General features: G+C 40.8%; 1 protein-coding gene across 2 annotated transcripts in view; it reads right to left on the minus strand.

Annotated features, from left to right (window-relative positions):
• The window catches only part of LOC126210067 (inositol-tetrakisphosphate 1-kinase-like), a 123,776-nt gene that overhangs the window by 26,309 nt on the left and 73,698 nt on the right, over positions 1-23,769 (minus strand). For both annotated transcript variants that reach the window (XM_049939187.1, XM_049939188.1), the window contains 2 exons: positions 9,258-9,301; positions 1,280-1,439 (listed from right to left, as the gene is read on the minus strand). In XM_049939187.1, coding sequence (XP_049795144.1) covers positions 1,280-1,439; positions 9,258-9,301 — 204 coding nt within the window. The remainder of the gene's footprint in view (positions 1-1,279; positions 1,440-9,257; positions 9,302-23,769) is intronic.

A 23,769-nucleotide genomic window follows, 5' to 3' on the forward strand; every position in this document is an offset into this window, starting at 1 on the left:
AATCATTAACTAAAATGGGGCATGAAAGGGAAGCAATAGCTGAGAAGGGACTGCGACAGTTTTGTAGCTTATTCCTGATTTTATTGAATCTGCACAATGAGCAAGCAGTAAAGAAGTTCAGGGAGAAGAAATAATAAACTTATGGTTTGTCAATGACACTGAAATTCTATAAGAGATTGCAGAGGATTTCGAACAGCAGCTGAACAGAATGGATAGTGTCTTGATAAGGTGTTATAATGGAATGTAATTACATTAAATCTGGTCATGCTGATATAATTATTTTAGGAATATGACACCAAGCGTAAAAGACAGCAAAATAACTGTGGCCAAGGTGGAGAGCATATAGGAAGCAGACTGGCAATAGAAAGAAAAGGGTTTCTGAAAAACAGAAATTTGTTAACATCTACTATAAATTTAAATGTTAGGAAATGTTTCGTGAAGGTATTTGTCAGCAGCAAGGGAGTCCAACCTTTCAGTTCACCTGAGCCATGTCAGGAGAAGACAAGTATTTTTGGGCTACTCTAAAAGGGAGGGAGGGGGCAGGGAGGGGGCAGAGGGAGGGGGGGAAGGGGAAGGGGGAGGGGGAGGGGGGGGGGGGAGAGAGAGAGAGAGAGAGAGAGAGAGAGAGAGAGAGAGAGAGAGAGAGAGAAACTATGCGGCAGCAGTTTCAAATTGAAAATATTCAATATATCACAACTTTACAAAACCGTAATTTTATGGAATTTATTTTTTGTTGATCATGTGATAGACCCTCACTTTTTGGGAGACATTGAAACTTGCTTTGGGCTGCATGCAGTCTGCTGGTTGGACACCCCTTGTCTTTTACAGAAGAGAACCATGGATGATAATTAGTTCTGACAAGAAGAGAAAAGAAGTTTTTGAAATGTGGTGCTACAGAAGAATGGTGAAAATTGAAGTACTGAATCAGACTGAGGAAAAAAGAAACTTATCACCCTAGTTGTCTGAAAGAAGGGATCGGTTGATAGGACACATCTTAAGGCATCATAGAATTATCAGTTTGGTAATTTGGGGGGGGGGGGGGGGGGGAAGTGTAGGGGGTAAAAATTGAAATCTTCGTAGAGTGAAACCAATGCATGAATACAGTAATCAGGTTGAAATGGATGTCAGTTGCAGTAGTCATTTAGAGATGAAGAGGCTTGAACAGGATAAACTAGTATGTAGAGCTGCATCAGACCAGGCTTTGGACCAAATACAACAACAACAGCACTAAGTTCAAAGTTTAAAGCAGCGCAAAAACAGAAAAGACGGCGCATCTCACCACACGGGTAGAAGTTCTTGAGAGATGGCCTCTCGACGATGTGCTGTCTGTCTCCCACCACATATATCTTGTACAGGATGGCGTTGTGATTGATGAAGCTCTGAGCCACACACGGAGGCTGACAGTCACGTACTCCACGCTCGTTGAAGATGAGGCACATCTTGAAAAGGAAAGAAACTTGTGTTTGTAGGATGGACTGGAATATTCTTAACACAAGATTTGCAGGACTCCAAATTCCTTTATTGCTCAAAAGTCAAGGTTGAGTAAATTCATTTTTTTGCATCAGAAATTAGCAAATTAATATAGAAAATAGATTTCCTGAATGAGTTTGCTACCATTGTGGATATATTGTGAATAAAACCATCTAGATAACTTAATATACTTCTTTATTTAATACATCATTTTAGCTAATATCATCATCAGATTTGTAATTAAGATTAAAGAAACATAAGAGTGGGAGGCGTTTGTTATACAATATCAAGCTGCAAAAGATCAAAAATTAAAACTTAAAAACTTTTAAAAAGTACACTCACAAAAATGTAGAACTTGTAAAACAATGCTCAGTGTTAGTATCAACAAAACGTACATCTAAGTGGGATGTCAACTGTCAACTCAGCTCACAATGTTTACAAAGATACAAGTGTTACCCGAGGTATGCACTAATGTTGGGGATGATGGCAGCAGTCAAAACAATGTAATAAATAAAGAAATATATTAAAAACTACTCACAAAGAGTGGCAAGTAAGGCATCATCTTTGTACTCATTTTCCTGTTTTAACAGCTCTGAGCCTCTGCTTAGGATTTCATTTGCAACTATTTCAATTTGAAAAAGCATGTTTTTGCAGTCTGTTTTGCCTTATAAAATTATCTTTTGGAGTCAGCCAGCTAAAATTAATGCAGTTCAGTCTGAAAAAATTGGGAATAGTAATATCGTGTAAAGAATCAATATCAAATTCATTGATTTTGGATTATGTTTTGAGGGCTGTGACTGTCAATTATAATTAAATGTTGTTTCATTCATACTGTGTAAAGTAAATGACTGAGCTTCAGGTTAGACTGCTTGGACTTACTTCACTGTACAGTTATTCCTCATTGGTATTATCAGTTATAAAACAAAAGTCCAATTACAGTCATTTGTATTATGTAAAATAATAAGACATGATGGAAATAATTTACATTTATAACTGCCTCCTCATCTAGCATTCAGACTGGAGTTCTACATACAATAGGCACAGTTTGGCTACATGTACAGTGAATAATAGCACCCTTCAGGTGTAAGTAAATGGCAGCAAAGGACAAAAATGGGAACTAGAGAGCACTTACAATGCAGTACCCCACTATGAACGAAAAATGTGGAGTTTCAATAATGTGATTAAAACCAGCAGAATAAGGATTCTTGGGGTAAAAATCATAAAGTAATTGCTGTGGCTTTGATACTGAACAACTGCAGTGGAAATAGACTGAAAATGATGTAGCATGTCCATCTGTTGCCATTGTCAAGCATGCACACTGTTCCATTCTGCTGTAATTTGATCACTTTATTGAAACTACACATATGCACTTAGATGAAAAATAAGGAAAGATCATACAACTATTATTTTGAGAAGCATGACTCTGTAAGTACTGCATGTGTTAACACACAGTGTTTCAAGCAAGTCTTACAAGGAAACATCACCAAATCACCAAGTTGACCTCATATTTTAAGGAGAAAAAAAAAGCATATTTGTAAGATGGCAGCCCCAGCAATTGATACCATGTGAAAATTCGAGCCATAATTCTGATAGTATTCATTTATGGCCTTCTGAAAGTACAGCTTCTAAACTTTCCAAACACTGGGAAACTCAAGATGGAATAACAACAATATTATGGAAAGGATTTGCTGCACACACCATATAGAGGACACACTGAGTTGCAGACAGGCAGAAAAAAAAAAAAAAGACTGCTAAACATTTCTCTTTTCAGCCACAAGGCCTTCTTCTAAAGTAGAAAACACACAAAAACAACTCACACATGAGACCACTGTCTCTGTCTGCTAAGGCTGATCAGCAACCACAGATAGTGGTCATATGTGTATGAGCTGTGTTTGTGAGAATGTGGGGTGTTTTCTACTTTATAAGAAGGCCCTGTGGCCAAAAGCAGCCTTTTTGTTGTGACTGTCTCCAGCTCAATGTACCCTCTATATGGGGAGTAGCACTCCATCCTTTCCATTATACTGTAGATTTTAAACTTCCACGTACACTGAGTGAAGCTCCCTACAGCCTGAGTGAGAAGTACTGCACACCAAAATGACAACCAGAGCCCTCCTGTTCATGTGGTGTTGAAGGTGAGGAAAGAGGAGGAGACGACGTCTACCAATACATTTGGAAATCTTGTTTGAGAACACATGTCACTCTATGAAAAAAAATACTAAGCACCATGACTACATAATATGCCACCTCATGTACATATATTTTCAATGAGGCTCCAGCAGTCAGTTCAGCTTTGTGGATCGGTGCAGCTTGCTCCATGGAAGTCCACCTGCCATTCTGGAGACTGAAGATGATCCTTATGGATTGAAACCGGTCTCTCCGATTAAAAGAAATTTGCGATCAAGACTGTTTTATAATTATCATATTAATATAAGGTCGCTGATAATGTCGTTTTTTTAAAAAATTATCATTATAACAGTATTCTTGTATTGATATTCTGCAGTTATATTTAAGCCTCTAAATCAAAATGAAAAACCTAATCGACTGTAGAATCATTATGAAATGAAATTAATGATTTTCTATTAAAAATTTAATCATGCCAATCATGTTGAAAAATAGTAGATCTCCTGCAAATGTACTTCACTTTAACAGTCATAGCTTTAAAACCAGAAGAAAATAATGCACAAGAGCGGTGTTAATAACTGAATAGTGCTACACTACTACTTTAATGACAACTAATTTGTTTCACTCATTTACACTGCTTTTTTTAACCAAACATAAAAATGTGCAATGCAGAGAGGTCCTTGGCACCAACAAAAGGTTAGAAACTGTGCACTCTGATACAATGAACAAAGCATGTTAACAATGTGAAAACATTAATTCATAAACCTCTTACTCAGTCCACTGATTCCATATAAAGTCCCGACGTCATTGCTATCATTAGTTCCTTCCCTTTCTTTTGCTTTCTTTCTTCTCTACCTTCAATTTACATAATATGTATCACATCTGCGAATTCCGCATGGTGTATGTTGTTTCGAACATGTCCGAAAGAAGACATTACATGTTCATATAATCTTTCTTCTGAGACTTACCTTTTCTTGGGATTTTTCAATCAATCTAAGTTCTTTGCAGATGTCCAACTTTAAGTTTCTCAACATGAACATTTCGAGACAGGGCAGTTTAAAATAATGATCACCAATCTGTATCATGCCTATTTCTGCACAACACATTACATTTCTGTGGGTAAACTGACAGTCTTCTGCAGGTATTTTCACGTTGCAATACAGCTTTCTGGTGTTGCAGCATTATTTGCTATCAGCATTATTTGCTAACAGATGCTCAGAGCTGACATAGCTATGCACCAAATCATTTGCATACACTGATTAGCTAGAATTTTATAACCATCTACTTAATGGTGGGTTTACCCATCTGTAGCACGGAATAAAGTGTGGGTTCCGTGTGGCACGGTTTTGACAACACCTCAAAATGTTTCCACATGTATGTGGCATCAGATGTCTACACACAGACCACGCAATTCCTGTAAATTATGGGGCAGCGGTTTTTGAACTCAGAGCTGGCACCCGACAGCATACCAGATGTGTTAACCAGTTTCGGAACAGGCGATTTTTGTGGCCAAAAAACATCAACATAGCTCACCACCATCTTCCTCTATGCACTGCAGAACAATTCTGGCCTTGTGACACTGACAGTTATCCTGCTGGAAGATGCCATAGCGACCAGGAAAGACATCAAGCACGAAGAGATGCAGGTGATCCAAAATAATTTTCACAAAGTGTACAGCTGTCATAGTGCCTTTGATTAGTATCACAGGTGCTCCTAAAGCCAATGTGAATTTTTTCCATAGCATAATACTGCCTCAAGTGGCCAGTGACTATGGCACGGTGCGAGTTTTAGCATTCGTTCGCCTGGACAGTGGTGTATCCGGACATGACCATCGACCTGGTGAAAAGGAAATATGATTCAACACACAGGAAACAAATTTCCATTGATCCATCATCCAATCTCTTTGACCCAGGACCCACTGCAATTGTAATTGTTAATGTCATTCGGTCAACATGGGAAAATGTAGACGTTGTCTCTGCAGAGCCTCATGTTCAACAATATATGTTGAATGGTCTGCTTCATAAAACTCATGCTTGTATGAGCATAATCTTCTGTTGTCAGAACTACCATAGACTGCTTCCCATCCTCCACCTTCATGTTCAGTGATGAAGTGTGGATGTCCAACATCTCGTCGCCATCTTGTGGTTTTACTGTTCTTCAACCACTTTCTGTAAAATTTCTGTCATTTGTACTGAGGTGATTCATGTGAAAAGATTTCTGAAGTGATTAGGGCTGCACGACATGAATTAACAGATTTTGAATGTGGAATGGCAGTTGTAGCTAGATGCATGGGACATTCCATTTCAGAAATTGGTAGAGAATCCAATATTCTAAGATCCACAGTGCCAAGAATATGCCTAGAGAACCGAATTTCAGGCTATACCTCTCGCCAAGGAGAACACAGAGGTCAACTGCCTTCACACTACAACTGAGAGCAGTGGCATTTGCGTCGAGTTGTTAGTATCAACAGACAAGCAATATGGCGCGAAATAACCACAAGAATCAATAGGGACATGCGAGGAACGTATATGTTAGGACACTGTGGCGAAAACGACCGTCGCGATGCCTCTGCTAAGAGCACGGTGTCGCATGCAGTGCCACTCCTGGAGTCGTGACCGTATTAGTTGGATCCTAGATGACTGGAAAACCATGGCCAGGTCAGATGAGTCCCGGTTTCAGTTGTTAAGAGCTGATGGTAGGATTCAAGTATGGTGTAAAACCCATAAAGCCAAGTTATCAACAAGACATAGTGCAAGCTGGTGGTGACTCCATAATGGTATGGGCTGTATTTACACGGAATGGACTGGGTCCTCTGGTATAAGTGAGTTGATTATTGACTGGAAATGTTTATGTTCATCTATCATATTCCCAAACAACTATGGAATTTTTATAGATGACAATGTACCTTGTCACTGAGCCACAACTGTTCATGATTGGTTTGAAGAACATTTGGAACAATTTGAGAGAATAATTTGGCCTCCCAGATCGCCCAACGCGCATCCCATCAAACACTTATGGGACATAATTGAGAGGTCAGTTTGTACACAAAACCCTGCACTGGTAACACTTTTGCAATTATGTAGAGTCAAAAATAAGGCACCGTGGCCCAATATTTCTGCAGGGGACTTCCAACGACTTGTTGAGTCCGTGCCGTATTGAGTTGCTGCACTATGCTAGGCAGAAGAAGATCTGACATAATATTAGAGGGTATTCCATGACTTTTGTTCCTCAGTGTATACACCACTGAAAACGTGATCACCATGAGTTGTAGAGGAGCCTGAAGATGGTGGATTGTATCACTGATCAGGTCACAATACATAGAAAATTGGTACATACAGCTGAGGGTATTTTTATTAGTGCACTCTTTCCAGAAATGTCAAAACAGTAGCACATGTAAAGCTCACCAGCATCACTGTTTAAGAGAAGCTCCTTCCCAGGTATCAGGTCATAACAATCTGCACTTTGCCAAAGCTGTTTACGTCAATGGACTTCTCCATTTGCAGCTCACATATTCACTAGAATGATTCCCATTCTTCTTCGCTCTACTTATATATTTTCCGTGCCATTTCAGGAGCACATGAAGAAGAGGGGTAAAATTAACATGTGCTTGAAATGGCATGGGGTTTTATTGAAGCCACAACAAAATGTACAAAATGACCATTAGCTTCATATGATACAAAAACAATAATAAGCATAACAATTCATGTTCTTTATAACAAATGCTCAACATGTCTATCATTCATTCATCAACAATACCTACAGTTGAGGGACAATGTGAACAGCACTGTACAGCATGTCAGCGGATATGGTGAGAAATTGCTGTCAGATATTGTCTTTCAGCATCTCCAATCAGGTCGGATGATGTGGTAGACTTGTGCCTTGAGGCAACCTCATCACCACTAATCACACAGATTGAGATCTGGGAACCTGGAAGGCCAAGCATGACAGAAGTCGCAGCTCGGCACGCAATCCTCACCCGACAATACGCATAAGAGATCTTTCACATGTGTAGCAATGTGGGATGAAGCGCCATCCTGCATAAAAGCTGTCCCTTCCATCATGAGTTTATCAGCCAGGCTAGGGATGTCATCATCCTGTAATGTACTGGTATAGCTCACACCCATCATACTGAAATTTTATACAAGATTCTCATGTGATGTCATTAACATGTTGCTGCTCAGCACCACCTGTTGAGTGGTTTTTGCTCTAATTTTTTGTTTCAATTAAACCCCACATCCTTTCACAAATGTGTGTCAAGTTATACCTCTCTACATAAATTATTCCCTGAGATACAGAGTCCAGAACGCAAGTTGTGGATGGATGAAGCTAGTTTCCCATCTGACAATTTCTTCTATCTGCTAGGACAACTCGAATTCAATCAAAAAGCTGATCTGTAGTTACACAATACCATATTTAAAAAATTACTGAGAATACTTTCTATGCTGACTGCAAGTTATACACAAATAAAGATCAAGTTTTTGAGATATACAGTAGTATAATACAAAAAATGAGAAGACTGAAAGCACTCTGTGAGAGGGGTAAATGTTTACACAACACCAACTATTATTAATATAGTCCTGGCAATTTTAAATAGCTATGCTACTTAGTTGTTCTTATTTCTGAGGTTCCCCCAGCAATGATTTTGAAAATATATCTCCATGTATCCAGCTGAAGTGTGACTATGACTTTTCTACACAATATATCAATGACTTATCCAATCTTCTTCACCAAGGGATTTCAGTGAAGGTTTTGAGATAATTTGGTTGCAGGTAGGGCAGGTCCCACATCTTCGCTTGCAACACCAGGTGAAGAGATGTGTAAGTCACTTGTCAAAATATTGCATACAAAAATGCTAAAATCAATCTTACTGTACATTTGACAGTACAGCAAGCTTTAATTACCCGGGTGTGGATTATCCATACATAGTTTGGTGCATTTTTGAAAGAAATAAAAAAATGAAGCTGGAAGTATTCTGATATAATTAGAACAAATATTTTCATTCATAATACAAGTATATATTTGTGAATATATAGATGATGAAACCACCCGAAACTGGTTATATAGCTATGCCCAGGAATCAGGGTTCGAGCAGTTATGTGACGCAGACACAGTGAATGCAGTGTGCCCACGAGAAAAAGAGAGCAAAGAAGAGTAATTGAGAAACCCATTACCGTGCACTCTGAGCCACTGAAATGTGTCGATCAGTTATCTGAGTATGTGAGGCAAAATCTGTTAGACTAAATGTGTATTTTGACTCTCCAGCAAATGAGAGCTATTATGGATGGGAAATATTGAAAAATTATTTTCTGAAAGCAAGTGATATGAACTACAATTTATTTTAAGTGCAACTTTGTAATTTTACAGCAAGTAACATAAATAATGCTGTGGGTTTTCAAATGTGACATGTAGTATGTTTTGTAAATACAGAAAATAGCAATTTCTGGTAAAAATGTGTATTCTGAATTATGCATACAGTCTCAGATCCACATTAACCAGATAATAGGGACCTTGCTATAAATCTACAATATGATCATCTTTGTTTTAGTTCCACTCACTCCCTGCAAACACAAACATGCACATGCATATACTTGTAAAACACACACACACACACACACACACCACACACACACACACACAACATTTATATATATTTCAAAACAACTAACCTTGTGAGCTCTGCTTGATCCATGGGCAACAGAAGGCTTGCACACTGTAACAGGAAGTTCAATGTCTACTGAAAACCACACTAATGTTTTGAAAGTAAATCACTACAAGTTGAGATTCTCATTATACATCCACAGATGCATTTTATGGATTTTCTTTTCTTATGGGACTATACACATTTATTTATTTCAAAGCAACAACAGCAACCAAATATTAACAACACTTGCAACAAAACAGGTGTGTGTACACACTGGTCACTTTAATGGGAAAAACTGAATAAGAGCTAATAGACAGATAATTTTAAAACCAGTGCTGAATCTCAGGTTTCATTATATTAAAACATCCCCTCCAAAGGAAAAAACAAGGACAGAAGCATCCTGTGGAACACAACTTGGGCTTCAGCATTTCAGTACCGCTCACACTAAGTTCTCGCCAGTCATATGATGTTAATTTAGGCTGGTATCTTCTCCCTTGGTTTCTGCATTCTCTTAAGCCTACTTTACACGGCACGTGCGACAGAACAAAAAGTAATTGTCTACTGCAGTGCTCCACATGACAGATTGTCCGGCTACAAGAAAATCTCTACACAGTATGTGCCTGTCTAATCGTCTGCTTCACATGTCTACTATGTTTGTTGTCAACTTGCAACATGTGAATAGACAGCTTAAATTCACTTTTTGATATTATAAAGTGTTTTATGTCCTTTTGTAATGATTAATGTATATATCTGTATTTTAGACTGACACGGTGATGCTTTATTACTTGTTTTCATCCAGTTTAGGTGAAAGTAAATTGCCCATATGTGTAAACGACCTCATTATAAAAGCTGGAAATCATGGATAAAACAATATAAATGATGCTCTTCTGTTGATGCTATTAATTTACTCATTGAAGACAAGTTTTCCTTTAATGAGAAGACACATAGTGGCTCACCTCTGCTTACACTGTGACTGTATGTACAAGTGAACAAGAACAAATTTTTTAAGAGTAGTTCCAGATTGACCCAGATTGCTGAATTACATTCATTTCATTGCATAACTGTCTTATCATTTAAATTACAATGAGTGTTTACAGCAGCTCTTTCACCAGTTAACTATTTATGAGATGAACAAATTACAATATTTCACTGAGCAGGAGACACTATTCAAAAGAACTTCACGTGATTATCAGTTGGGCTCCCCACTTGGTTGTCTGTGAATCCACAAAGCACTTTCATACAGGTGAGAATGAGAGCCACCCTATTCTGTTTAAACATGATTGTACAAGCAGTCATGTCCACAGACCGAGTGGTTCTATGCGCTTCAGTCTGGAACTGCGTGACCGCTACGGTCGCAAGTTTGAATCCTGTCTCGGGAATGGATGTGTGTGATGTCCTTAGGTTAATTAGGTTTAAGTAGTTCTAAGTCCTAGGGGACTGATGACCTCAGATGTTAAGTCCCATAGTGCTCAGAGCCATTTGAACCACGTCCGCAGAGTAGAGGCCGGCGAAACACGTGCATTGTGGGTAATTTTTCAAGCTCACATGTCCTCTGTAGAACAGGCTTTGCAGTCCAGACTTTCCTTCTCCCTTTTCTACTTACATTCTGAATAGTTCAAAACATGGTCATGGAACAAGGTACAGTTTGGGCTTACATTTCCCAAACGTAAAGAACTGAAAAACTCTAAACAGTATTTTCCATATGAGATTAAAATTATTTAATAATTTTCCCAAGGATTTGAAAGTGGTAACTAAAATATGTTTATTTAAAAAGGCAATAGCATACCTCTTAAATAATTCACATTAAACAATTAAAGATTACTTACAGAATTCAAACTAGGGATTAATAATCATTAAAGAAGTAACAGCTAGAACATCTGTCACATTATGTGGTCGCACTGTAAAGCTTTTTACAGGAAAATCATATACTCGAGATCACAGCTTACAAATTACCCAGACAACATTCCTCCAGTATTTGAGAATGACAGCACTTAGTGCCTTTCAACAGATTTCACACATGATTTCAAATCTTTTCTTGATTATTCTTTGGGTGACAAACCAATATAATTAGGGTTTTGTATCTTCAACCAAAGGTATTTTATATGCTTAACACAAAATACTTAACACATTGACTAATTTGCAAAGTAATCATATATTTGAAGCCATTTTATAAGTGGTAGTTTGATTCTTTACAGAATCGGGGGTGGGTGGTTACTGGTTGATACCTAATTGTATGTGACAAAACAGCTACCACTGAAGAAATGTAAAAGATCAATATGATTTACATTAATATTTGATAACTGTAGTACAAGTTTATATGCCAACTAGCTCTGCAGATGATGAAGAAATAGATGAAATGTATGACGAGATAAAAGAAATTATTCAGGTAGTGAAGGGAGACGAAAATTTAATAGTCATGGGTGACTGGAATTCGTCAGTAGGAAAAGGGAGAGAAGGAAACATAGTAGGTGAATATGGATTGGGGGGAAGGAATGAAAGAGGAAGCCGCCTTGTAGAATTTTGCACAGAGCATAACTTAATCATAGCTAACACTTGGTTCAAGAATCATGAAAGGAGGCTGTATACATGGAAGAAGCCAGGAGATACTGACAGGTTTCAGATAGATTATATAATGGTAAGACAGAGATTTAGGAACCAGGTTTTAAATTGTAAGACATTTCCTGGGGCAGATGTGGATTCTGACCACAATCTATTGGTTATGAACTGCAGATTGAAACTGAAGAAACTGCAAAAAGGTGGGAATTTAAGGAGATGGGACCTGGATAAACTGGAAGAACCAGAGGTTGTAGAGAGTTTCAGGGAGAGCATAAGGGGACAATTGACAGGAATGGGGGAAAGAAATACAGTAGAAGAAGAATGGGTAGCTCTGAGGGATGAAGTGGTGAAGGCAGCAGACGATCAAGTAGGTAAAAATACGAGGGCTAATAGAAATTCTTGGGTAACAGAAGAAATATTGAATTTAATTGATGAAAGGAGAAAATATAAAAATGCAGTAAATGAAGCAGGCAAAAAGGAATACAAACGTCTCAAAAATGAAATCGACAGGAAGTGCAAAATGGCTAAGCAGGGATGGCTAGAGGACAAATGTAAGGATGTAGAGGCTTGTCTCACTAGGGGTAAGATAGATACTGCCTACAGGAAAATTAAAGACCTTTGGAGAGAAGAGAACCACTTGTATGAATATCAAGAGCTCAGATGGAAACCCAGTTCTAAGCAAAGAAGGGAAGGCAGAAAGGTGGAAGGAGTATATAGAGGGTTTATACAAGGGAGATGTACTCGAGGACAATATTATGGAAATGGAAGAGGATGTAGATGAAGATGAAATGGGAGATATGATACTGCGTGAAGAGTTTGACAGAGCACTGAAAGACCTGAGTCGAAACAAGGCCCCGGGAATAGACAATATTCCACTAGAACTACTGATGGCCTCGGGAGAGCCAGTCATGACAAAACTCTACCATCTAGTGAGCACGATGTATGAGACAGGCGAAATACCCTCAGACTTCAAGAAGAATATAATAATTCCAATCCCAAAGAAAGCAGGTGTTGACAGATGTGAAAATTACCGAACTATCAGTTTAATAAGTCACAGCTGCAAAATACTAACGCGAATTCTTTACAGACGAATGGAAAAACTGGTAGAAGCCGACCTCGGGGAAGATCAGTTTGGATTCCGTAGAAATGTTGGAACACGTGAGGCAATACTGACCTTATGACTTATCTTGGAAGAAAGATTAAGAAAAGGCAAACCTACGTTTCTAGCATTTGTAGACTTAGAGAAAGCTTTTGACAATGTTGACTGGAATACTCTCTTTCAAATTCTGAAGGTGGCAGGGGTAAAATACAGGGAGCGAAAGGCTATTTACAATTTGTACAGAAACCAGATGGCAGTTATAAGAGTCGAGGGGCATGAAAGGGAAGCAGTGGTTGGGAAAGGAGTGAGACAGGGTTGTAGCCTCTCCCCGATGTTATTCAATCTGTATATTGAGCAAGCAGTAAAGGAAACAAAAGAAAAATTCGGAGTAGGTATTAAAATTCATGGAGAAGAAGTAAAAACTTTGAGGTTCGCCGATGACATTGTAATTCTGTCAGAGACAGCAAAGGACTTGGAAGAGCAGTTGAACGGAATGGACAGTGTCTTGAAAGGAGGATATAAGATGAACATCAACAAAAGCAAAACGAGGATAATGGAATGTAGTCAAATTAAATCGGGTGATGCTGAGGGAATTAGATTAGGAAATGAGACACTTAAAGTAGTAAAGGAGTTTTGCTATTTAGGGAGTAAAATAACCGATGATGGTCGAAGTAGAGAGGATATAAAATGTAGACTGGCAATGGCAAGGAAAGCGTTTCTCAAGAAGAGAAATTTGTTAACATCGAGTATAGATTTAGGTGTCAGGAAGTCGTTTCTGAAAGTATTTGTATGGAGTGTAGCCATGTATGGAAGTGAGACATGGACGATAACTAGTTTGGACAAGAAGAGAATAGAAGCTTTCGAAATGTGGTGCTACAGAAGAATGCTGAAGATAAGGTGGATAGATCACGTAACTAATGAGGAGGTATTGAATAGGATTGGGGAGAAGAGAAGTTTGTGGCACAACTTGACTAAAAGAAGGGATCGGTTGGTAGGACATGTTTTGAGGCATCAAGGGATCACAAATTTAGCATTGGAGGGCAGCGTGGAGGGTAAAAATCGTAGAGGGAGACCAAGAGATCAATACACTAAGCAGATTCAGAAGGATGTAGGTTGCAGTAGGTACTGGGAGATGAAGAAGCTTGCACAGGATAGAGTAGCATGGAGAGCTGCATCAAACCAGTCTCAGGACTGAAGACCACAACAACAACAACTGTTTGGTTATTTAGACACATTGACCCACAGATATACTTGTAAAAATTCCAATTGCATCACAAAAACACTTCGGCAATGCACTGATATTATTGCAGCCAAAAAACTTGCAGACCCTAAAACAAAGAATGCAGCAGCAATCTCAGTCTCAGGTCACATAGCAAACTTATACAAGGTGTCCCCCCTAAACTTTTCACTACCTATATCTCTGGAACCACAACCGATACTGACAAACGGCTTTTACAGGTATGAATGTACAGCAGCGGCTTACAAAAGTTAATACTATGAGACGTTCTAAACCATGTGCAAATATTGGTTCCAACACAAACTTGTGTCTTTTAAAATAGATACCCCGTATTATTCCATACGCTATCAATAACACGAGAAATCACTATAGTAATGGTGGTGGGTGCATCGCAATTTGTCAATTACATCCCGAGAAATTGGAATGCGATGTTGGGGCGCAAAATGAACAAAACACACCACTATTGCACTTCCCGCGATGCAAATGTGACCTGCACGTTCCTCGTAATCGCGATGTGATTGACGTACGTATTCTTACTTTTACTGTTATCGCATGGCTGAAAGTAATATAGGGATTCCTGCCACAAACATTAATATGACATAATGATGTCCCTCATGCACGTTGTATTTATCTATGTACAGACAACAGAAGAGTACTGGCTAGTGTACGCCGCCCCATTATACTGCCCAATCAACACTTTGCCTCTGCAGTTGTGTACAGGAACAGGTGGCTATCAGCACTGTGTGTGGGAACAGCTCACTATGAAGCAGATTGTTCTGCATGGAGTATGTACAGGTACATTGCACCGGTGTAGTGTACACTGTAATTTATATCACTGTTGTGATCGTGATATTAATTTACATGTCCATCTACCGTATTTACTCGAATCTAAGCCACACTTTTTTTCCAGTTTTTGTAATCCAAAAAACCACCTGCGGCTTAGAATCGAGTGCAAAGCAAGCGGAAGTTCTGAAAAATGTTGGTACGTGCCGCCACAACTAACTTCTGCCGTCGACTTCACAGGCATGCTTTGCAGGCACAAAGATAAATACTGGCGCCAAAACCTCTGCGTCAGTAAATAAATTTAAAAAGGTGGAAGACGAGCTTTTTTTCTTTGGCTCAGAGTTTCGACCACTGCATTTTCATACATTATCCACCGAAGTAAATACAAATTCCGTATTGTTTATCTTCGAATGTTGCAGCATTTCAATGTACTACGTAAATCCGACTGGCAAGACTGTTACGGATGTTTGTCAATATGGCCAACTTTACGTTCTGAATTTTTTCCTACCTGTGAGAAGAGATGCTTGCTAATAGGAACTTTTATGAATTGTGAATCACATGCAGTATTCTCCTAACCATAAGAATAATACGAATATAAACATTTTGCCACGTATTATTTCGTGTTTGCTGCTATCTCATTTAAATTCTGCCTGCCTAATAAACTACAAAACTAGAGTGAGACAACAGCAAACGCGGAAGAATATACATATTATGTCATGTTTATATTCATATTATTCTTATGCGTAATAGTGATACAGTCAGAAATGAAGCATGGCAATTGACTAGATTTTCAAATCTAAGATGACTAACTTCTGTGCAGAATGTGATGTACTAAAGAGGCGTCTGCAAAGATTTTCAAACGGAGAAAATTTTTTGCTAAACTCTCGTCCAGAACATATTCTATCATATGCAGTCTATTATTTGGTTCTTGTTGATCATTATCAAAGAAAGCAGCAGTGTAAGTAACAACAAATAGCAGTCTCTTGCCATTGTTTCGCGAATGAGACGATTGTAAGCGGCGGTAGCACGCACAAAAGCGAGCCATGCCACGAGCGGCGACAGGCCGTAAACACTCATTATCAGAATGCGACAAACAATGCATGACACAGTACAGTAATGCATCTTCAGCTTAGAGTGACGTAAACACCTATAACAAAGAGAACGGCACTTATCAGATCAAAGAAAAATAATTCAAACGAGACGAAGCACGTGAAAAAGAAAGGGTACCCGTATAAATATGGACGGAGCGCCTGACACATAGCAATGGATATCTGGTAAAGCTTAGCTGCTAAGCTTACATCTCGAACAAAACTACTGTAGCTGTATCGTCATTCATTCGACCTAAATTGTGTCTCATATTACAATGGACCAACTTTGTTTTGATTTGAAGGTGCGACCTAAAACTTTTCTCTCCACTTGAATTTCGAGTCTCAAATTTCGGGTGCGGCTTAGATTCGGGAAAATTTTTTTCCTTGATTTCGAGTCTCATTTTTCAGGTGCGGCTTAGATTCGAGTAAATACGGTATTCTAGGCATTCGACATGGTATTCACAAATGAGGAAATAGCTGACATGGTTTTATTGTATGGAGAATGTCACCAAAATGGCACATGTGCAGTACAGATGTATGCAGAGTGGTACCCTAATAGAAGTCATCCAACTCGCTCTACCTCCATGAATATTGTTAGAAGGTTTTGCACGACAAGGCAGGTGTCTCCAAGAACACAGCTCCAGAGCACAGGCATAACTTATGAAGCAGCAGAGGCAGCTGTTCTGGTGGCTGCTGAAGTAAACCCTCATGCAAGTTTTTGTGAAATGGAGAGACAGATGGGAATCTCTTGAACAAGCATGGTGCATATTCTGCACACACATAGGACCATCCATATCACGTGGCACTACATCAAGGCCTCCACAGCAACAATGTTCACAATTGCCTGGAATACTGTCGGTGGGTTCTGTAGCAAAACCGTGACGTTATGTGTAGGGCACTGTTTACTGATGACGACACATTTACAAACCCTGGGAACATCACGTTACACAATATGCACTATTGGTCACCAGAAAACAAACACTGGATTCGCCAAGTTGAACATCAACATCAGTGGAATGTCAATGTATCACACAGTATTGTAGGACTCCACTTCATTGATACATATTTCGTTGATGGCACTCTCTAACAGGTGACAGTACGAGCAGTTCTTGGGATGTACCTTATCTGTACTGATGGAAGACCTAGCCCTTCATTTGTGTCAAATAATGTGGTATCAAAATGATGGATGCCCTGCACATAATGCCACAGTGGCATAACAGGCGCTAAACCAACAATTCCATGTCGATGGATTAGATGGGGCTGGCCCATTCAGGGGTTTCCAGCACGGTTGCTGCACCTCACCTCCAAGGACTTTTTCCTCTGGGGACACGTGAAAGATGTGATGTATCTGCAGGTCCCACAGTGGCCAGTATGAAAACCCATTTGAAGAAAATTTTGAGTTTGGGGTAGAGATGGGAGTCCGATGGAGTCACATCAGACAAATGAAGTTAGTGTGGTAGCAATTCATGCCTCAGTTCATGTATTTTTACCATGGTAATGACACTCGTGTGTAGATGTACACTGTCTTAATGAAATATGACTTTTTTCCTTGCCAAACCTGGCCTTTATTGCGTATCTTTTGATGGTTGGTCCAGGAAGTTAGCATAGTACTGTCCCATAATTGTTTTACCAGTGGGAAGATAATGTACCAGCAGAATCCCTTTACTGTCCAACAAAACTGACACCATGGTCTTTCCCATTGAAGGTATTGGCTTTGCTTTCTTTGGTGGCTGTGAGTCAATATGTGTCCAAAGCCCTGGTGCTGGTTTGCATCTGGGGTACAATAGTGGACCCATGTTTCATCTGTGGTCACAAACCTGCAGACAAAATATTGCTGGTTGTTCTGAAAATGGGTCAGACATGGTTTGGACATTTCCATTCTAATGTATCTGTGATCCTGTGTTAAGAGTCATAGCACCTATCTAGCAGATCATTTTCTCATAGCCAATTTCACTGTAAAATGTAATTCAGATGACGTCCCTACAGGTTCGGCAGTTTCCCCATTTTCATTTGGTGATCCTCTATGACCATTTTATGCACTTCTGCAATAATTTATGTCTTAGTGGCACATTGTGGCCAACCACTACACAGATCATCATCTAAGCTGTCCCGACCAAATTTAAACCTATTTGTCCACTTGACAACAAATGAATAAGATGGAGAAGAGCCCCAGCATTTTCTGTAAATTGGCATATTTTTCTTTACAGATTACTTAACAACTACCCAAATCTCGATTTTTAGCACCTTTACACACCACCCCATGGAAACAACAACATAGAGACGTCTGCACCACAGATCTCTAATGCATCATACTTACTCACAAAGGATGACCTATTATTACAATGGAACCTAGTGCCAGCACTGACATCAGGTGGTGACTATGCTGGTACCAAATTGTGGCACCTCGCTCAATCCCAAATGGGGGGAATAACTTTGAACTAACATAATAAAAAAATATCAAAAGCTTGAACATTAATGTGATTTTAAGACATTTTAAATGTGTGCACTGCCTACAGTATATGAGGGTCATTTCAAAATTCCTGCACACTGTACACATGCAACCATTACGGTGGCGCAATCAAGCCAAAATTCGTGTCAGCTGTGAGTGAGACCTTAGGAGTTATGGTCGTATATGAGTTTGCTAGTTTGTGTGGGTGTGTCATGAGTAATTCAATTTTAGAATGGAACCTGAAATGGAGTCAGATTGGATTACACATAGTGACCAGTTTCCTAAATCAAAATCAAATCCCTATGTGGAAAGAACCCAACAGAAATTTAGGACACTTTGTAAGAGGTGTGAGCGAAGGGTGTAGTGGATCGTAGCAAAGTACCGTGGTGGTATACTTCTTTCCGTAAAGTTGAGTAAGCACTGAGAACAGCCCAAGAAGTGGAAGGCCATCAAAAATTCGTCGACGGTCTGATAAGCTCGCAGTTGGTGTCCTCATTTTGCCCGATAATGCAAAATCGCTTTTTGTCCTACCAGTGAGAGAAATGCTCAACAAATACGGATGGGAAACATCTCCGCACCCACCATACGATCCCGTTATAAGCTTATCAGATTTTGTTTGTTTCCCAAACTGAAGAAACAATTCTGGGGAAAATGTTTTGATACATATGATGAAGCTTCCACTGAGGTGACCCGAGCACTCAGAAAGCACAACAATGAAGGTGCCCTATCCGGAATAAGGAAGTAGCCAAAATGTTGGAAAGCTGTCACAAACAAGAATGGAGATTATACTGAAGGCCTGTAAAGATATTTTCTCCAATTTTATCTTACAGTGCGCAGAACTTTTGAAATGTCGCTCATTTATTCAACTTCAGGTGAGTGGATGTCTGCACTCAGTGTTCATTTTTCCTTTGTCATTTCCATCATAGAAACCCTATTATTGTGATGTATATTCCAGCTTTTCTGTGGGAACAATCAGCATGCAAACTACATACGTCACTGAGAAACACAGAAAATACACTGCTGACTGTTAAAACTGCAATACCATAAATGTGGCCGGCAACAAATGTCAAACTGGTATGAAGTGTACTATATGTCTGAATACACAAATGATTAGCATTTCAGCAGAACTGCACAAAATACATCGGAGTAACATCATCAAACAATGGAAAATCCAGGATGGAATGTACCAATACCAGAGAAGGAATGTTGCTACTCACCATATTGCGGAGATGCTGAGTCGCGATAGGCACAACAAAAAGATTCACACAATTAAAGCTTTCAGCCATTATGGCCTTTGTCAGCAGTACACACACACAAACACACACACACACACACGCACGCACGCACGTAAACGCAACTTGCACACATGTCTGCAGTCTCAGAGAGCTGAAACCACATTGCGAACAGCAGCACCAGTGCATAATGGGAGTGGCGACTGGGTGGGGGGTAAGGAGGACGCTGGGGCGGGAAGGGGGAGGGATAGTATGGTGGGAGTGGTGGGCAGTGAAGTGTTGCAGTTTAGACGGAGGGCAGGAGAGAAGGTGCGGAGGGGGAGGGGGTAAGTAGCGGAAAGGAGAGAAATAAAAAGAAATTAAAAGACTGGGTGTAGCGGTGGAATGATGGCTGTGTAGTGCTGGAATGGGAACAGGGAGTGAGCTGGATGATTGAGGACAGTGACTAACGGAGGTTGAGGCCAGGAGGGATATGGGAACGTACGATGTATTGCAGGGAAAGTTCCCACCTGCGCAATTCAGAAAAGCTGGTGTTGGTGGGAACGATCCATATGGCACAGGCTGTGAAGCAGCCATTGAGATGAGGGATATCATGTTTGGCAGTGTGTTCAGCAACAGGATGGTCGATTTTTTTTCCCCCCCCACAGTTTGTCGGTGGCCGTTCATGGGGACAGACAGCTTGTTGGTTGTCATGCCTACATAGAATGCAGCACAGTGGTTGCAGCTTAGCTTGTAAATCACATGATTGGTTTCACAGGTAGCCCTGCCTTTGATGGTATAGGTGATGTTAGTGACCGGACTGGAGTAGGTGGTGGTAGGAGGATGTATGGGACAGGTCTTGCATCTAGGTCTATTACAGGGGTGTGAGCCATGAGGTAAGGGATTGGGAGCAGGGGTCGTGTAAGGATGGACGAGTATATTGTGTAGGTTCAGTGGACGGCGGAGTACCACTGTATGAGGGGTGGGAAGGATAGTGGACAGGACATTTCTCATTTCGGGGCACGACGAGAGGTAATCGAAACCCTGGCAGAGAATGTAATTCAGTTTCTCCTGTTCTGGATGGTACTGAGTTACGAGGGGAATGCTCCTCTGTGGCTGGACTGTGCGACTTTGGGAGGTGGTGGGAGACTGGAAAGATAAGGCACCGGAGATTTGTTTTTGTACAAAGATGGGAGGATAATTGCGGTCAGTGAAGGCTTCAGTGAGACCCTCGGTATATTTTGAGAGGGACTGCTCGTCACTGCAGATGCAATGACCACGGGTGGCTAGGCTGTACGGAAGGGACTTCTTGGTACGGAATGTGTGGCAGCTGTTGAAGTGGAGGTATTGCTGGTAGTTAGTAGGTTTGATATGGACAGAGGTACTGATGTAGCCGTCTCTGAGGTGAAGGTCAACATCTAGGAAGGTGGCTTGTTGGACTGAATAGGACCAGGTGAAGAAAATGGGGGAGAAGTTGTTGAGATTCTGGAGGAATGTTAATATGGTGTCTTCACCTTCAATCCAGATAGCAAAGATGTCATCAATGAATCTGAACCAGGTGAGGGGTTTAGAATTCTGGGTTTTTAGGAAGGATTCCTCTAGATGGCCCATGAATAGGTTAGCATAGGATGGTGTCATGCGGGTACCCATAGCCGTACCGCGGATTTGTTTGTAGGTAATGCCTTCAAAGAAGAAGTAATTGTGGGTGAGGATGTAGTTGGTCATGGCGACTAGGAAGGAGGTTGTTCGTTTGGAATCCATAGAGCGTCTGGAAAGGTAGTGTTCGATAGCAGTAAGGCCATGGGCATTACGAATGTTAGTGTACAGGGAGGTGGCATCAATAGTGACGAGCAGGGCACTGTGTGGTAAAGGGACAGAAACTGTGGAGTGTTTGTGGAGGAAATGGTTGGTATCTTTTATATAGGAAGATAGGTTCCGTGTAATAAGTTGAAGGTGTTGGTCTACGAGAGCAGAGATTCTTTCAGTGGGGGTACAGTAACCGGCCACAATGGGGCGTCCTGGGTGGTTGGGTTTATGGACTTTAGGAAGCATGTAGAAGGTGGGAATGCAAGGAGTAGTAGGGGTAAGTAGAGAGATGGACTCTGGAGAGAGGTTCTGGGATGGGCCTAATCCTGCTGGATTACTCGAATGGGATCACTGTGGCATGATTTGTAGGTGGAAGTATCTGACAGCTGACGGAATCCTTCTGCCACGTAATCCTTGCGGTTCAAAACAACGGTGGTGGAGCCTTTGTCAGCAGGTAGGCTTATAAGGTCGGTATCAGTTTTTAGATGGTGGACTTCACTTATTTCTGTTAATGTAAGGTTAGTTTGCATGTTGAGGGATTTGGAGAATGATGGTGAGGCAAGGTTCGAGGTTAACAAATTCTTGAAAGTTAACGGGGTGGTTTGGAGGCAGTGGGGGTGGATCACGGTTGGATGGAGGAGTGAACTGAATTAGGCAAGGATCAATATTGGTCTTTGGTTGAGTCTGATTGGTCGGGTTGGTGGCGAAAAAGGGTTTCCACTGTAGGGACCGGGAGAAGGAGAGAAGGTCTTTAACTAGTCCTGCATGGTTGAATTTGGGAGTGGGGCAAAAGGTGAGGCCTCTGAAAAGGACTGGTATTTCTGTGGGACTAAGGCTTCTGGAGGAAAGGTTCATAACTGTGTTTCGGGTCTGTTTAGGTTCTGGGTGGTGGTGGGAGGGAGTTTTGGAGGGGGGTTAAGTGTAGTAGGTCTGCGAGACAGGGTTTGTCAGCTATTGGGGGGGGGGGGGGTGGAGGAGGTTTGGAGGTTGTTGTAGAAGTGGTGGACAGTAGCACTCCGAGGTGGGAGTAGGAAGTGATTAGGACGGAGAGCTTTTTGAGGTGACGTTGTGCATGTTGCTCAAGTTCCTGAAGGGCAAGATTTCCAATGTGTGTTATGGGTTCCAGGAATTTGGGATTACATAGCAGGAGAATTTTGCGGGTGGAGAGAAGGTACTGCAAGGAGGATTGGACTTGGTTGATATGGTTTTGCAGGACTATGTTGGTGAGGCCTAAGGATTGGCGGAATCTGAACAGGTAGAGGTCATTGTGGAAGGAGGGGTGGCAACCAGAGATGGGTAATTTGATGGTAAGGCCATTAGGGGGGATTTCATGAGCCAAGCAACAATGCAGGAACAGTAAGTGGGACTGGGATCTGGCTAGGGATAAAGAAACTTTTCTGTATTGATGCAGACGGAAGGAGCAAGGATCCATGGTAGTGCAAAAAATGCGAAAAATTATGTAAGACAGTAGAATTACGCAAAAATACACCCAAATACGCGTCAAAAGTACGAAAAGGATGAAATGGATGCACAAGGGGGAAAAAAACGAGATGAAATCAGAGGAAGACGAAGATAGTGGAAGGCGAAAACTCACTAAAATTGGCGAGAAGTCACAAGGGTCCAAGTAGAGAATAACTAATCAATAATAAATATATGTATATTACCGTGGGTAGCAGGTTTGAAGGCAGATAAGCGTAAGGGGGACGGCAGATGTGGCTGGATGAGGTGGATTTAGTGGGTGCAAACAGGCATAGAACAGGGAAAGTGTAGGGGGTGGGGAGAGGTTCACAGTTAGAGATGTAGGATCATGTGGCACCGGAAAAGTGCGGGAGATAACACGCAAAAATACGGGAATTTACACAGGGAGCGTGATCAGTTTGAAGGTACAGGCTTCATTATATCGGCGGGAGTAATGTGGGACCTAAGATGCTGCACTAACAATCAGCTCGGTCTCGAGGCCGTCTGTTGCGTGCGGCCGAGACAGTCGATATATTGTGGCTCGTAAGTAGGGCGTGCAGTGTGGTGGGTACGGCAACAAGAGCATCGACATTCTGCCTGTAAGGAAAGATTACATAAAAGGTTTCACATTCGGAAATCACAACGGAAGATCGTGTTACGCCTCTTGTAGTACGAAGAAATCTCTATCGGCACGTACCGGTGTTTGGCAGTCACAGTATCGTGGTCTATCAAGACTGTAGGTTATCATTTTACATTAGTGCCAGAGGAGACAGACATATCAGTCATTCGGCTGCCCACGATCATATTGCCCATCAAATAAGGTCCTGAAATGGGGTTGTTTGCAAGAAGA

The sequence above is a fragment of the Schistocerca nitens genome, chromosome 10, assembly GCF_023898315.1.
Source record: "Schistocerca nitens isolate TAMUIC-IGC-003100 chromosome 10, iqSchNite1.1, whole genome shotgun sequence".
NCBI lineage: Eukaryota > Metazoa > Arthropoda > Insecta > Orthoptera > Acrididae > Schistocerca > Schistocerca nitens.